Source organism: Centropristis striata, chromosome 23 (genome assembly GCF_030273125.1).
Source record: "Centropristis striata isolate RG_2023a ecotype Rhode Island chromosome 23, C.striata_1.0, whole genome shotgun sequence".
In the NCBI taxonomy this organism is placed as follows: domain Eukaryota; kingdom Metazoa; phylum Chordata; class Actinopteri; order Perciformes; family Serranidae; genus Centropristis; species Centropristis striata.
The window spans coordinates 18691826-18705410 of record NC_081539.1 but is presented as its reverse complement, the minus strand read 5'-3'; the positions used below and the strand labels follow the sequence as shown (position 1 = coordinate 18705410).

The 13585-nt window shown below is 40.7% G+C and overlaps 1 protein-coding gene across 1 annotated transcript in view; it reads right to left on the bottom strand.

Annotated features, from left to right (window-relative positions):
• Positions 1-13585, bottom strand: part of dok6 (docking protein 6) — a 52054-nt gene that overhangs the window by 9778 nt on the left and 28691 nt on the right. Inside the window, exons 3-6 of the mRNA XM_059327301.1 lie at positions 7466-7580; positions 3636-3755; positions 1081-1270; positions 516-654 (exon numbers count right to left, since the gene is read on the bottom strand). Of these exons, the coding sequence (XP_059183284.1) occupies positions 516-654; positions 1081-1270; positions 3636-3755; positions 7466-7580 (564 nt within the window). The remainder of the gene's footprint in view (positions 1-515; positions 655-1080; positions 1271-3635; positions 3756-7465; positions 7581-13585) is intronic.

The window sequence follows — 13585 nt, the reverse complement described above, 5'->3', positions numbered from 1 at the left end:
GCCAAGTCCATGGGGTGTCAAGAAGGCCTCCTGGTCCAAGGCAGCTCTTTGGGGAGAGACTGGGCAGCTATACCTTGAGAGAAATGTGTATTCTTGTGTGCGGATGCCTTGTGTGAAAATCCTGATGTATTGCCTTTGTGTTTTGTTGGTTTCTAAAAATAATTTTGTGAACAGCCTCAGTGACATGCTAGCTTGATCAGCCTAAGTGAAGAAACAATGAAATAATAAATAAACAAGGCTTTTTAAAAACAACAACCTATTTTTTCTCATGTGTGCAGATGCAGTCTTTGTACAAATGGTTCTTCTTGTATTAGGTGGACCAGGATAAATAAGCTACTGTATGAAAGTGACACATTCTATGCATGCATTAAATAAGTATTCCAGGAACAATGGCGCCCTGACACTTACGCTCATTATGAGCAGTTTGTAACACTGGCGGTACTTGAATAAAACTGATGGCCTCGTTGTGAGCTGCTGTTGGTAAATCAGATAAACAAGCAAATGTAAAAATGTACCTGGGAGCTCTTCTCCATCTCCTCCATCATCCTCTCATGCTGCTGGGCAATGGCCAGCGTGGCCGAGTGGACCCGCTGGTAGATCATCTCCCCCTCCCGCGTCTGGAACGTGAACAAACCCTCTCCTGTGTCACACATCCTGCGCCAGGAACACACACACAGAGACAGAGAGAAGTGCACACGCTTTGATCGTGCTCACTCTTGGATTGCTGATTTACAAAAATGCATGCTTGAATGTGCACTTACAGAGAGGCGCATTGATATAATAGCCCACTGAAGTCAAACACACACACACACACACGTACACACATACACACATACACACATGCGTGAGTAGATACAGTACACAAACAAAGACACATTCACAGAAGCAACTGTCACATCAATGCCTGAAGGGCTCTGCAGCAAACGCTGATATCCTGGGATGTTTCGATATCCAAAGTTTCTTTGTTGAAGTTTTTATGACATTTCTGAAACTAAGTTTTTTTCCCCCTCCCACTGCTAACATTTCAATCATACACACACAAGACAACACAAGCACTTATCTAAAGGCACTCACACACACCTTCCAGATTCAAAAGTAAACCAGGTGGAGTCTCGTCCGTATCTGCGCAGGGAGCTCAGAGGCCACATGACGAGTTTGAGGCGGGCGTTGTGAATGTCCCACAGGTAGATGTTTTCATGGGTGATCTGCATGGTGCACTCCCCGTAGATGTCCAGGTTAGGCGTGGGCATTAGGTACACGTTGAAACGTTCTGGAAAGATTCACAAAAAGCTTATTAGAGAAGGAATCACAATGGTTAAAAAAACACATTAATCTAGTAGTGGACAGTTTTGGTTTTGTCCACATTTCGGGACATCTGCCTCTATCTAAGTAAGATTGGTATTTAATGTCAAGGTGACATTTACAATATTTAAAGCAACATCACTTTCCATGAACATTGTCCCTGTTCCTCAATTATCATTAGGCTATGCTGTGAATTGTTTTCATGGGATGTTTTGTCATACTTGCTTTGCAAAACAGTTCATTTGTGTTGCAAATGCGTGACGATTCAACTAGGTTAGATGAAAAATGAATTTGCATTTGATTGTATCACAAGTATACCTACCGTAGAATGCAAGGGGAAGTCAGAAAATAAAATAGGTAAGACAATAGAGTGTGCACCTGAACATATAGATATGCTGATATTCCTTTAAAAAAAACATGTTGATTCAAATTCCAAAGTAGGACCACAGGCCAGGCCTTACTATTTATTTGAGATGTCCTTTAATTGTAATATTTATTAATAAATGATTTGTTTTAAAAATTAAATGTTCAATGTTTTTGTGTTACAATACCTATACCTTTAGAAAAAGAATCTTTATTTTATGAAAAAAAAAGATGGGACAAAAAACTCTTATAGATTTCTGTCTGTGAGACAAGGGAATATTTTTTACTCATAAATCCTCATCACACTTTAATAAAAGATTGTGAGAAAACTGTGCCATGAATTTGAGTGTATCATTACATGCCTATTTTTCAGTATGTAGTAGTTTCTTGGACAAAGTCCCAAAAAGAACAATTGTGTGTAAATCCCTTTTTTGCACATTCTATTGTGTTGTAGCTGTAACTTTAAATTGATAAAATTGCTATTTTGCCCATCAATCTACACTCAATAACCCATAATGTCAAAGTGAAAACATGTTTTTAGAAGTTTTTGCAAAGTATTGCCTTTCCTGTGAAACTCTAAATTGTGTCGAGGTGCATCCTGTTTGCTTTAATTATCACTGATGTGAGTGTGAACTAATCCACGTGGCAAATTGAATTGATTGGACCCCAAAAGCCCCCATAGTCCACACTGCATATCAGGACTCACACGAAACCATGAAGAACTTTCTGTAAATTGTTGGGACATAGATCAGGGCAAAAGCATAAAACCAATTATAACGTTTTTAAAAAGCATTTTACCTGATTTCACCTATAGTGGGTCTCACTTGATGTCCAGTGAACTGGACTGGGATCAAGGAAAATCTGCCCGTTCACATTAAAACTAACTCTCTGAGGCAGACAGAAGGAGGAAGGGAGACAGAGAGGGAGCGAGTTCTCCATAATCTAAATTAGTTCTCACTAATTACGCTTAATGATTCAAAATAAGCCATGTGTCTGCAGTGGATAGAAAATGGCAATGTCATAGTGTGGCGTATTTTTAGGGACAGTGAAAATGAACTCTGATCTAATTATCGGCCCCTGCTGCTTGGGGAGGGCCACTAATTGAAACATGGTTGCAGGCCCAAGCGCCTACTCTGTCTCTGTAACACACTGCTGCAACTTTTGCAGCGAACACCAAACTTCTGCCACAACAGAAGAGAGAGAAATTGTGTTGTTACAGTTCAGTTGGTTCAGTCAAAAACTTGTATATTGATATCTTTAAAAAATGAGGCCAAGTTATGTTGAAGAATACAATTTCACTTCACGGCTGCAGTGAAATGAAATGGGCTGAAATGACGGCAGATTCTTTTCAATTACTCGCCCTTTTACAACTTTAAACTGCTCTTCTTTGCCTGTTGCCTTTTCAATTTCCTCCGCGAGTTTACAAATTACACAGAGAATGAGCTCCTCTGTGATAGCAGCGCCCTGTTGTCTCCTCTCTTTTCCATTTCCATTTCCTGTGAGTGGAATATGTGGGGAAGCACATTTATTTCACATGGCTTTAGGAGCCATAATCTCATCCATCTCTGTGACAAGCTTCATTATGAGGGAAGCCAGTGATGCACAGCACTTCTCATTAGGGCTGGAACAGAGCCCCGACCACAGCCTGTGACCTGTGCTCTAACTCACACACACACAGGTTTCCTTCAACACACACACATCCAAACGTAGTTCTGAAGTTGAACTAGCGTGTGCTAATGTAACAAAAGACTGTTACAGGAGACTTCGAATCAGATATTGACAAAAAATGGCCCTTATTAGCCAGGCCTAATTGGACAGTGGCCGTTCTGCTCCCCTAACCCTCTGAGGACTCAGTTGCATTAACACATACGGGCTCGGACTGCAACCGCTAACTGCTTGGTGGCGAGCTGAGTGTGAGAGATTGACCCTGAATGGCTGTCTGTGTTAGCAGGGACTAATTGGGCACTCACCGTTCTGCTCCCGCTGCACCCCCGCTGCTAACAGGTCTGGCTCTCCCAGGCTGATGTCGTTGAGACGGCTGCCCAGGCACTCCACGCACAGCAGCTTACACCATTCCTCTGCATCCAGCTCTGCACACAGCCACACAGCAGCACAGCGTTAAGGCATGTCCTCCATCAAACAAACACACACACCTCCTCCATATCCAACTCCGTAGACATAATAAAACACAGATCATCCGACCACAGCCGTGCTGCCTTTTAGTGTGTTTACACATGCACATAAATCAGCCGAGGGATTTCAGAATAAAATGCTGGACATGTGTACAGCTAACAGTAACCAGGGGGGAGGAAAATCAATCTGATCGATTCAGTGCAGATTAAAAGAGGAGGTGGTATCAGCAATCGCCAACAACAGATGGATGCTAGGTTTCTCCTCCCTCGTTTGCCAATACTCAGTTCCATGGCTGCACAATATAAGTAGCTCTGCTGAAACAATAAGGCCGCAGCCACAACTGAAACCAGTGATCATCTATTCAGACAATCAATGAGCTATTTTCCAAATTAAAGCTGAAGCTTGTTAATTGGAATGGAAATGTATGCATGAAAACAAAGACTTTTTCAACAAAATGAGCTGGTTGAAAGACTGGGCACACTAATTTTCTAACTTGTCGAAGGTTAGAAAGGAAAATTGATACCACTCCAAAGAGTCTTTACTGAAAAGAAGTGGACATAGCCTCTGGGTCTCAAAAGTGGAGCCAATGCGAATAGTGACATAAACTTGCATTATTTCTAATGGCCAGCAGGGGGCGACTTCACTGGTTAGAGAAAAAAGTAAATGACCCTGTTTCTGACTTGATTTAATACCTCTCAGTTAACATTTTTAAATAGCCAAGCTACTACCAATAGCAACCACAACTTTTGTATTCACTCAGATTTTTTTTTAATAGTAGCCCAAAAAACTAGGCTTTACAATTGACAACGTATAATTGTAGTTTTAAGCAGCGTCACGATGGCAATTTAGCTAAGAACCCACTACACTGAGTGCGTACTATTCGCAGTGGAAAACAAAAAGAGAAAAGTACTGGTACTAAAAGTGAGACGAGTCAAACTGAGCCATACACATGAATTGTTTTAGGAGCTGAGCTCTGAGTAAGGAGTTATATCTACTACATGTGACAGCTGGCACCTAAAGGGGGGAGGGCAGAATTTTTTAATTGGAGGCTGCGTAGAGACAAATGATTTCATGAATCAAATCTGGAAGTCTGCATGGCAGTCTGTTGTTTGCGAATACCAATTCACCTTCCTGTTAAGTCAGAAAAAAATAGTGTTTACAATGGAGAAGATTTCCAATTGTCTTATGTGAGCTTTCGGTGAGAGTTACTGAGGTATGAAATGAGGCAAATGCCGGAGTTGGTTATCTTTCTGAAGCTCCTTAACTCCAGGCCCTGTGGAATTCTGGGATATGTAACTATGCCCAGTGATGTGTACAGACACACATTTGGAAGCGTGGGACCAGCACGGTGTTTCTGTGTCTATTAATCAAAAGTGAATGCATGCTTGTGTAGTATGTGTGTGGAGGTATTTTCACTCCATTCACTTGAATGTAGCCGGTGTGGTAGCTGACAGCCTGTTTGTCAGATCAACTGTAGTGTCCAATGGGACAGATCTACACAACTTTGCAGGGTGAAGGAAAGGTCTGCTGCTGCCTGAAGCACTTCATTCACACACAACAGAGAGCTGAAATACAGATGCACACACACACACACACACACACACACACACACACACACACACACACACACACTCACAGGCAGCAGCTTTGCACTTTAGCTCCTTGCTCATGCCTCCCCAGATTCAGCTTTTCTCATTCAGAGTTACCATGGCCTTTGAGTGCCTCTAAACTCCCACACTTTTAAGGCCACTGAGTGGAAAATCGGCTAAACAAACACTTCATCAGCAGAGAGGCAGCCTCGCTAGTCTATGTGCCATGCATGAAGAAATATGGTAGGAGGCTGTCTCTGTGTGTGTGCGGAGGTGTGTGATGGGATAGGATGGAGTAGTGTTTTTTTGTTAGAGAAGAGTGCAAGACAAAAACAGGATGAGGTTGGAGCGAGAGAATAAGTGAGAATCCAATCTGGAGACAGTCGTGATTCTTTGTCTTTCCTGATTTCAGACGAATATAATAGATAATATTGTATGCACAATGTGTTCGACCTGATTTAATTGTGGAAAATGAGGAGAAACACATTATTTAATCAGCAGGTTACACTCTCTTAACTCTTTGTGGTGCATATTTGACAGATGCACACACATCTGACAAAGAAACAAGTGAGATCTGTTCTGTCCTTTGTTCACATTAAACAACAAGCCTTTGCCTGGATGGTGGCATCAAAAGGTTATTTTGAAATAAAAATAAAATATAGAGCCGGACCGATACAGGATATTTGAGGCTGTTAGAAGAGGAAAGTGATTTTTTCTTTTTTAGCTAGAATGAAAAATAGACAATTTTTTATGTGGATTATGTATTATAATAGTTTTTTAAAGGTACCCCGAAGGCTGCTTTCTTCAACAAATTAACCCAAATTAAAGAAAAATAAGCATCATTGTACGCAGATAGATAGATAGATAGATAGATAGATAGATAGATAGATAGATAGATAGATAGATAGACAGACCAATGACTGTTTAAATAAAGAATAAATAAACATTTTAAAAAATAACTGTCTTCTTTGGATGGCAGCCCTAAAATAAGTTTGCTTTCCAACTGCCAGGTTCAGTTTTCAGATCCAAACTCCCATTGACATTGCACAGCGTTGGGAAGGCTGGATGCCAAATTAGCATGATGTAGGTAAGCTCTCATGTAACCTGACCCAGCTGGACCTGGCAAATAACTCAGCTCTGGAATATATTTGTACTTTTTTTACACATAGCTCCCTGAAAAAAACAATTTTACTGCTTTTAATGAATGCCAATTTCCTCCCTGAATGTAGAAGAATTAGATAAATATCATGTATTTCTCCTAGTATATGTGTATATATGCCCAACCAAGGTGCCGGGAAAGAGGGGTGTAAATGTAAGGGGGTTCCAGGTAGTGAAGGACTATGGGAGGTCATAGACACAGGGTGATGGAGACATCCATATGGTGGTGTGAGTTGGGGGGAGGCCGTGGGCATGGAAATGAGCCAAGAGAGAGAGAGAGAGAGTGAGAGAGAGAGAGAGTGATCATGGGAAACAGAGTAAAGGCAAAAGAGAGTTCACCGCTCTTAGTTCAATAACATTTCCCCTGAGGTTTACCGCTACAGATGTGCGCACACATCCACGAGGCTGGAGTTTAAAATGAAGACGTTCATCCTCGTCTGTTTAGCAGCAGCACATTAAGGTGCATCCACCTTATCTAGCCCCTGGCTTCCTCTACGCTCAGCTCCATTTATTTGCACCTAAAGAACAGACTGTTGAGTCTCAACCAGCCGTGTGCCGATCATGCGCCTCTTTGGCTTCCTGTCCACGTATTAGAGGCAATCTCTATTGTTACAGTCCTTAATTGGGTTGCAACACACTGCAAACGATGCCCAATATCATTTTTCATACCTGCAGTATGAAAATCAATATTTCGGAACAGATCCTCCCACTTCTTAATATAGCGGCAAATGAGCATCACTTGGCTAAACTCCAAGTCTCCACTGCCTCTTTCACCTCTCTCTTTCTGCCACGCATTGAACTTCTTCCTCCGCTTCTCGAGAAACTTTCTGCAAACTGCACTTTCTCGACACACATTCATGCAAAAATGAACAAATATAAAAACAAAAAGTAGTCAATGCTTTCCTCCCTCCCCTGCTTACCCGATTCACAGGCAAACGTCTTGGATGTGTCGTCACAGAAGATGATCGCCACAGCGTGCTTTTTTGTCTCCCGCGGCATCCGGGTAATGTTCTTGATGTTATGGAGCTCAGTGATCTAAAGAGGAAGGAGAGAGTGGCAGCAGCACATTACCTTGAATGAACACAGCCAGAAGCAGCAGCAGCAGCAGCAGCAAAGGCTTAATTGCCATCTTGCACTGACTTCGCTGAAAGTGCAATAGTAGTAAGAGGTTTAGCATGTAAAAGGAAGGCAAAGCAAAACAGAAATATGGGTGATCTTGAGGGATAAATAATAATAGTTTTCCCGCTGTTTAAAAACTAAAAATCATCCACAATGTCAGCTCGGTGCAGCACAGTGATTGCTGCAGTAGTGTTATATATGGCTGAAAGCACTTTATGAATAAATGTGACCCGATGTCCCTGCTGTATACACTGTGCATCCACTGTTCAAGTGCCTCTCCTTCAAACTGATTTTCCAGTCAATAGGGAAGAGTGCGATCAAAAGCATCTAAATCACTTTACCAGGAGATTGATCGCGAATGAAAAAAAGAGAAGATTACATTTAATTGAATATCACCCGCATTTACAGGCCATTTTGTTCAACAGTCCTCTCTGTGTTCACTCTGCCTGGGAGATAAGGCCCATTACATTATTGTAGTCCATTGTGCGCTAACTGTGGGCCTTTTGCCAGACTGTTGGGAATGAATTAGCTGGGCTCACTGCCCGTATAGTAAAGCTTGACTGTTTAAGGTTAAAAGACCAGGCCTAATAACGCACACAACATATATGGACTACAGATTTCCCTGCTCCATAACATTACATATAATAAATTATCCCTTCTTTTGTTAGAAGTCCTCGATTCAGCATTCATAGAGAGCTATAAGAAGAGAAAAGGGAGAGCAGGCTATGGATATTGAAAGATAGCAGATATTTTTCATTTGTAATTTCTTATCCTCCTCAAAGATAGTATCTAAATATTTTATATGAGATGAGGTGACTTTTTCCCCCCTGTGAGGATACAGTATGTATTTGTCCTCGGGCAGGCCATTCATACATATTACTGACACAAAGCAAGCTTCAACTGAGGGAATTTCTGAGCCGTGAATTCCACAAGCCTCTCATCTCTTTCTCTGTTTGTGTAACTGTGCATTTTTTAGTCTCTCTGAGTTTGTGTGTGTGTGTCTCTGTGTGAAGCCGTGTGTCTAAGGGAGAGATTTGGGTGCATTCCCAGCCTGAGGCGCTAGAGTCCGAGCAAAGTGAATAATTTGTGATGAGACCTATTCCTCATCTTCACTCCTCTTCTTCCTTTTCCATCATTCTTTTCGTTTATTTAAAGGTGTACGTTAAAGCTCATATTAAGAAGACTAATGCCTCGTTTCCACTGCATAGTACGGCTCTGCTCCACTAAACTCACTTTCCTCCATCATTTTCCATTGCCAATAGTACCCCATCAGTGTAGGATTCTCAGCTGATCACAATGACTATACTAACATGCGGATATTCAGCAGGCAATCTTTACGTTGCTGGTTAACACACTGCAAAAAAGGGATGTCTAAAAACAAGAAAAAAACACTAAATCTGAGGGAAATTATCTTGCTGCATGGACACATAATTTCACTTGACAAGATTACTTGAATTAAGATTATTGGTAACGCTTTATATTAAGGTCCTTGTAATAACCATTAATTAACAAGTAATACGGCCCTTGTAAGTCCTTACAAGATGCTTATTAACATTATTGTGTGTTTATAAGATTATATAAGTGTTAATAATGGCATTACAAACACCCATGACCCACCCATTATGTCTTTGCCATGCCTTTATTAATCTTATTTTGTTTGCTTATTGATATTAAAATATACTTTCTATTATAAGTTAACTATGCTTTTTGCAACTACCGGATCTAAAACGAGAACAATGCCTTATTACTTGTTAATTAATGGTTATTAAGGACCTTATTATAAAAGTGTTACCAGATTATTAAATCTAGAAATAAGCACGTTGAACACTTGAAAAAAGAAATTAATTCTTTAAACAAGATAAATTATCCAACACTTCCAAATCTAAGTTTTTTTTTTATCTTGGTAAGAACCAAATAATTTGTAGTGCATGCTAACAATTGATTATTAGCACAAAAACAAAGTGTGGCTGAGGCTGCTGAGAATGTCTTGAGTTTAGTCATAACCAAAGTAGTGGATGCATTTTGACCTGATGATGGTGCCAGCTGAAAGTTAAGGGATCTATGAAGTTATTGCAATACATTCTGAGGGTTAAATCAATGTTTGTATCAAATGTTATGCCAGTATATGCAATAGCTGTTAAGACATGTCACTAAAGGCCCAGACACACCAAAACTACATGAAAGCAGTAGTGTTGATGAAGCTGACTGCTGCATCGCCTCACGTCCCCTGCTGGGCCAAAAAGTTGCACTTGAACACATTTCAAAGATTGCAGCTAATGGCCAGCTAGCACATACGTCCTGTGCCTATGTAAGAGGAAAGAACTCTCAATACCAGCAGGTGACAGTAGTCTGTATTTGTCATTAAAGACGGGAAATCAAGGACTTAGAACTGCAAATTCACTCACCAGGCACTTTGTTGTGTACACCTGTGCAACTGCTCATTAACACAAATATCTAATCAGCCAATCACATGGCAGCAACTGAATGCATTAAGGCATGTAGACATAGTCAAGAGTCAAGTCAACCTGCTGAAGTTCAAAGCGAGCATCAGAAAGGGGAAGAAAGGTGATTTAACTGACTTTGAACATGGCATGGTAGCTGAGTATTCAGAAACTGCTGATCTACTGGGATTTTCACACACAGCCATCTCTAGGGTTTACAGAGAATAGTCTAAAAAAGAGAAAATATCCAGTGAGCTGCAGTTCTCTTGTTGATGCCAGAGGTCAGAGGAGAATGGCCAGACTGGTTGGAGTCTACTTGTTACAACCAAGGTCTGCAGAAGATGTCTGAACACACAACACATCTAACCTTGAAGCAGATGGGCTACAGCAGCAGAACACCACACCAACACTTTAATTGATAAAGTATATACAAACTGTTGTGATAGATACATGAAACCAAGCGTGCTCTGTGTTTGCCCTTTTGACTTAGGTCATGTGCTTGCTTTCCTCATGTCCATTTCCCTTCTTGTGTACAGGTTTGCTCAATTTGAACACCTGATCAGAATGATTTCTCTCACCGACTGGCTCCGCTGCCAATTCAACATGCCCAATTGGCCCAAAAGTCTTCGACAAGGGCCAATATTGCCAACAGTGCGGGACACACCACAAAAACTAGGGCCACAGATTGTGGTGTGTCAGGGCCTTTAAAGGCTTTAATGTCATCCTGCTGCTGGTGGCACTAGAGAGGAGGTCAGGGGATCATTAAAGTCATTAAGACTCATCCTCTGGGGACCTTGAATGCCAGTACGAAATTCAGCAATTGAGATATTTCACCCAAAACTAAAGTGGTGGCCCAACTGACCAACTGCGCCAGTGTGACTAAAACCATCCGTATGCACAGACTGTGTTTAGGCTTTAAAATACAGCTCCATCTCTCCACTTTAGTTGCCTCTGTCAGGAGCTCAGGAGAGCTCGAGGAGTGTAGCACACAGAAAAACAACTTTTCGCAGGGCTAAAAATATTGCTAAAAATATTCAGAGATTGTTTTACTGTGTGGACCAGTGCTTCTGAGACAGAGAGAAAAAGGCACAGGGAAAGAGAGAGAGAGAGAGAGAGAGAGAGAGAGAGAGAGAGAGAGAGAGAGAAAGGGAAAAAAGTGGAATAGAAAGCCAATCCCCTTTGTGTTGATTCTGTAAATCAGCCACCAGTGCAGCCTATTTCCTCCCAAAGCACTGCAGCGTTGAATGAAGCCCTCAGACGGGACCTTTCTTGATCTTTGTGGCGATGCATTACCAGGTGCACTGGTGCATGTGTGCACTCATCGCTCACTCTGGCGCTGGCTGTATGAGATGCCTCTGGGAGGGGAGGGTGTAACAGCCACACAGGACGCCCTGTGTGACAGCATGATGCAGTAGGCAGGGAGACGCTTCATTCACAATACATGGCCAATGCTGTAGCAGCGGGGGATGCTAACAAATTGGATCTAATCATCTATAGAGCTGGTGTTTGCATCCATTCCGGGAGATTTCGACGGTTTTAAGAAATCCCAAATCTAATTCATAATTCTATTTTAGAGCCTGAAACTACGGCCACGTAGGAAACCTGGTGTCAAAGTCCCCTATCATCTGCTCTTATCTCCTCTCATTACTATAAAACACTGTTCACCGTGCTACTCCTTTAACATCATCTCCTCTCACCATGATAATGAGCCATAATTGGAGAATTTCAAAGGGCTTAAGAGGCAGGGAGAGATATATTATATACTGGATTATTACTTTGAAAAGGAAGGGAAAAGGCCCCAGAGGAGAAGATAAAGTTGCAAAATGTGTCTTAATGGATCCTTAACTCCATCATCTGTGGCCAATGGATGGAATATTTTTTATATGAAGATGAAAACAAGGTTCTTGGTAGGAGTGTGTAAAACAGCTTAGTTCTCACAGATAGGTTTGATATTCTTTCTTTTTTTGGGTCAGCTAATCTTATATTGCATTTTACTCATCACTTCATGTCACAATATTACTGGAAGGCATGTTTTTATGTTCTCACGGAATACATCTAACGCCTGAATACAATGCCAGGCAACTCTTTTCTGGTGGGCGACCATCAGCATTAGATTTTATCAGCTAAAGCTAATTAATTCTACCATTTGGCCAAAACTGCAAAATGAAACTCTTGGCTGTTGAATGTGCTCCGCATGCCAATGTCAGTAGCATTTAGTCTCGGCCAGAGACTGTTCCCCGGGGAGTGACGCACCGGGTTTAATCTCCTTTTGGTATTCAAAGAAGAGAAACTTTAAGATTCAGGGTCCTCTGGGGACCATGAATACCTGCAGAAGATTAAAGGCCATATATGGTGCAATATATTATGACATTGGACAAAAGGTCAGGTTATTATCTAATCATTATAAACCATACTCCATAGATTATGAATATTGATTCTTAATTTCATGGCAATCTGGTCACTACATGTTTCATTATGTTGATCTAAGGGAGTGACTGACATCAGTCCCTTTAGGCCCCATCGTGAGCAATAAAAATGTAAATCTAAACCCTTGGCTTTGTGAAACATGGCTTGTAAAACCACACAGAAAATATATGACCATAAAGATGTACACTACAATCTCAATATTCTCATGGGGATTTTGAAGCTTTTTTTGTGAAGTACTATGTAAACTTTGAGTCCTTAAATACGTGGTTTGTAATACAATATAAAATAGGTCGCAAGGAATACATTCTTTTTAATATATATGCTCCCATTCAGCGATCTTACAGCGGCTGATATTCACAGCAATGAATTTACTGGCAAATAAGATGAGATTCACTGATGGCCGATCTGTTGTGTCACATGAATTTTGTGCTCGCTAAATGTTGTTTTGGATATTTTCGGTCAGCCTTGGACAACAGTAGTTACAATATGCTGCTACTACAGCATCTGATTTGAAGAAAAACACAAATAAACCGGGGCTATCCTCTAAATCATTATTATAAACATTGGTATCAGCCCAGAACTCCACAATCAGTGCATCCCTACTTTTTTATGGTCTATTAATGTGTTGATTACTTTCACTAATAACTGATTATTTTGTTTGCTCCAAAATATCAGAATACAGTGAAAAAAATCAAACTTAACTTTTTCAATATACATCTTTATTTTAATTCAAGATCCTGGACTCTGAATAATGTGATTGCATTATTCACTATTTTCTGTCTTTTTTTTTGATAGATAAATGGAGAAAATAATGAAATTAAAATACTAGTTGCAGCCATAGATTGGTCAAAGACATTTTTTTTATAGAAAAAAAACTGAATTTTCAATTAACTAATTAAATACTTGACAAAATGTTTAATCTTGAATATTGTTGTGACTCTAATAAATAGACAGTATATAAATAATGGACGTAGTGACCGTGACGTCACCCATTGGTTTGTGGCCCGTTGGAAGCATCGAGTTCAGAGTTACACTCGTCGCCATCTTGTTTCT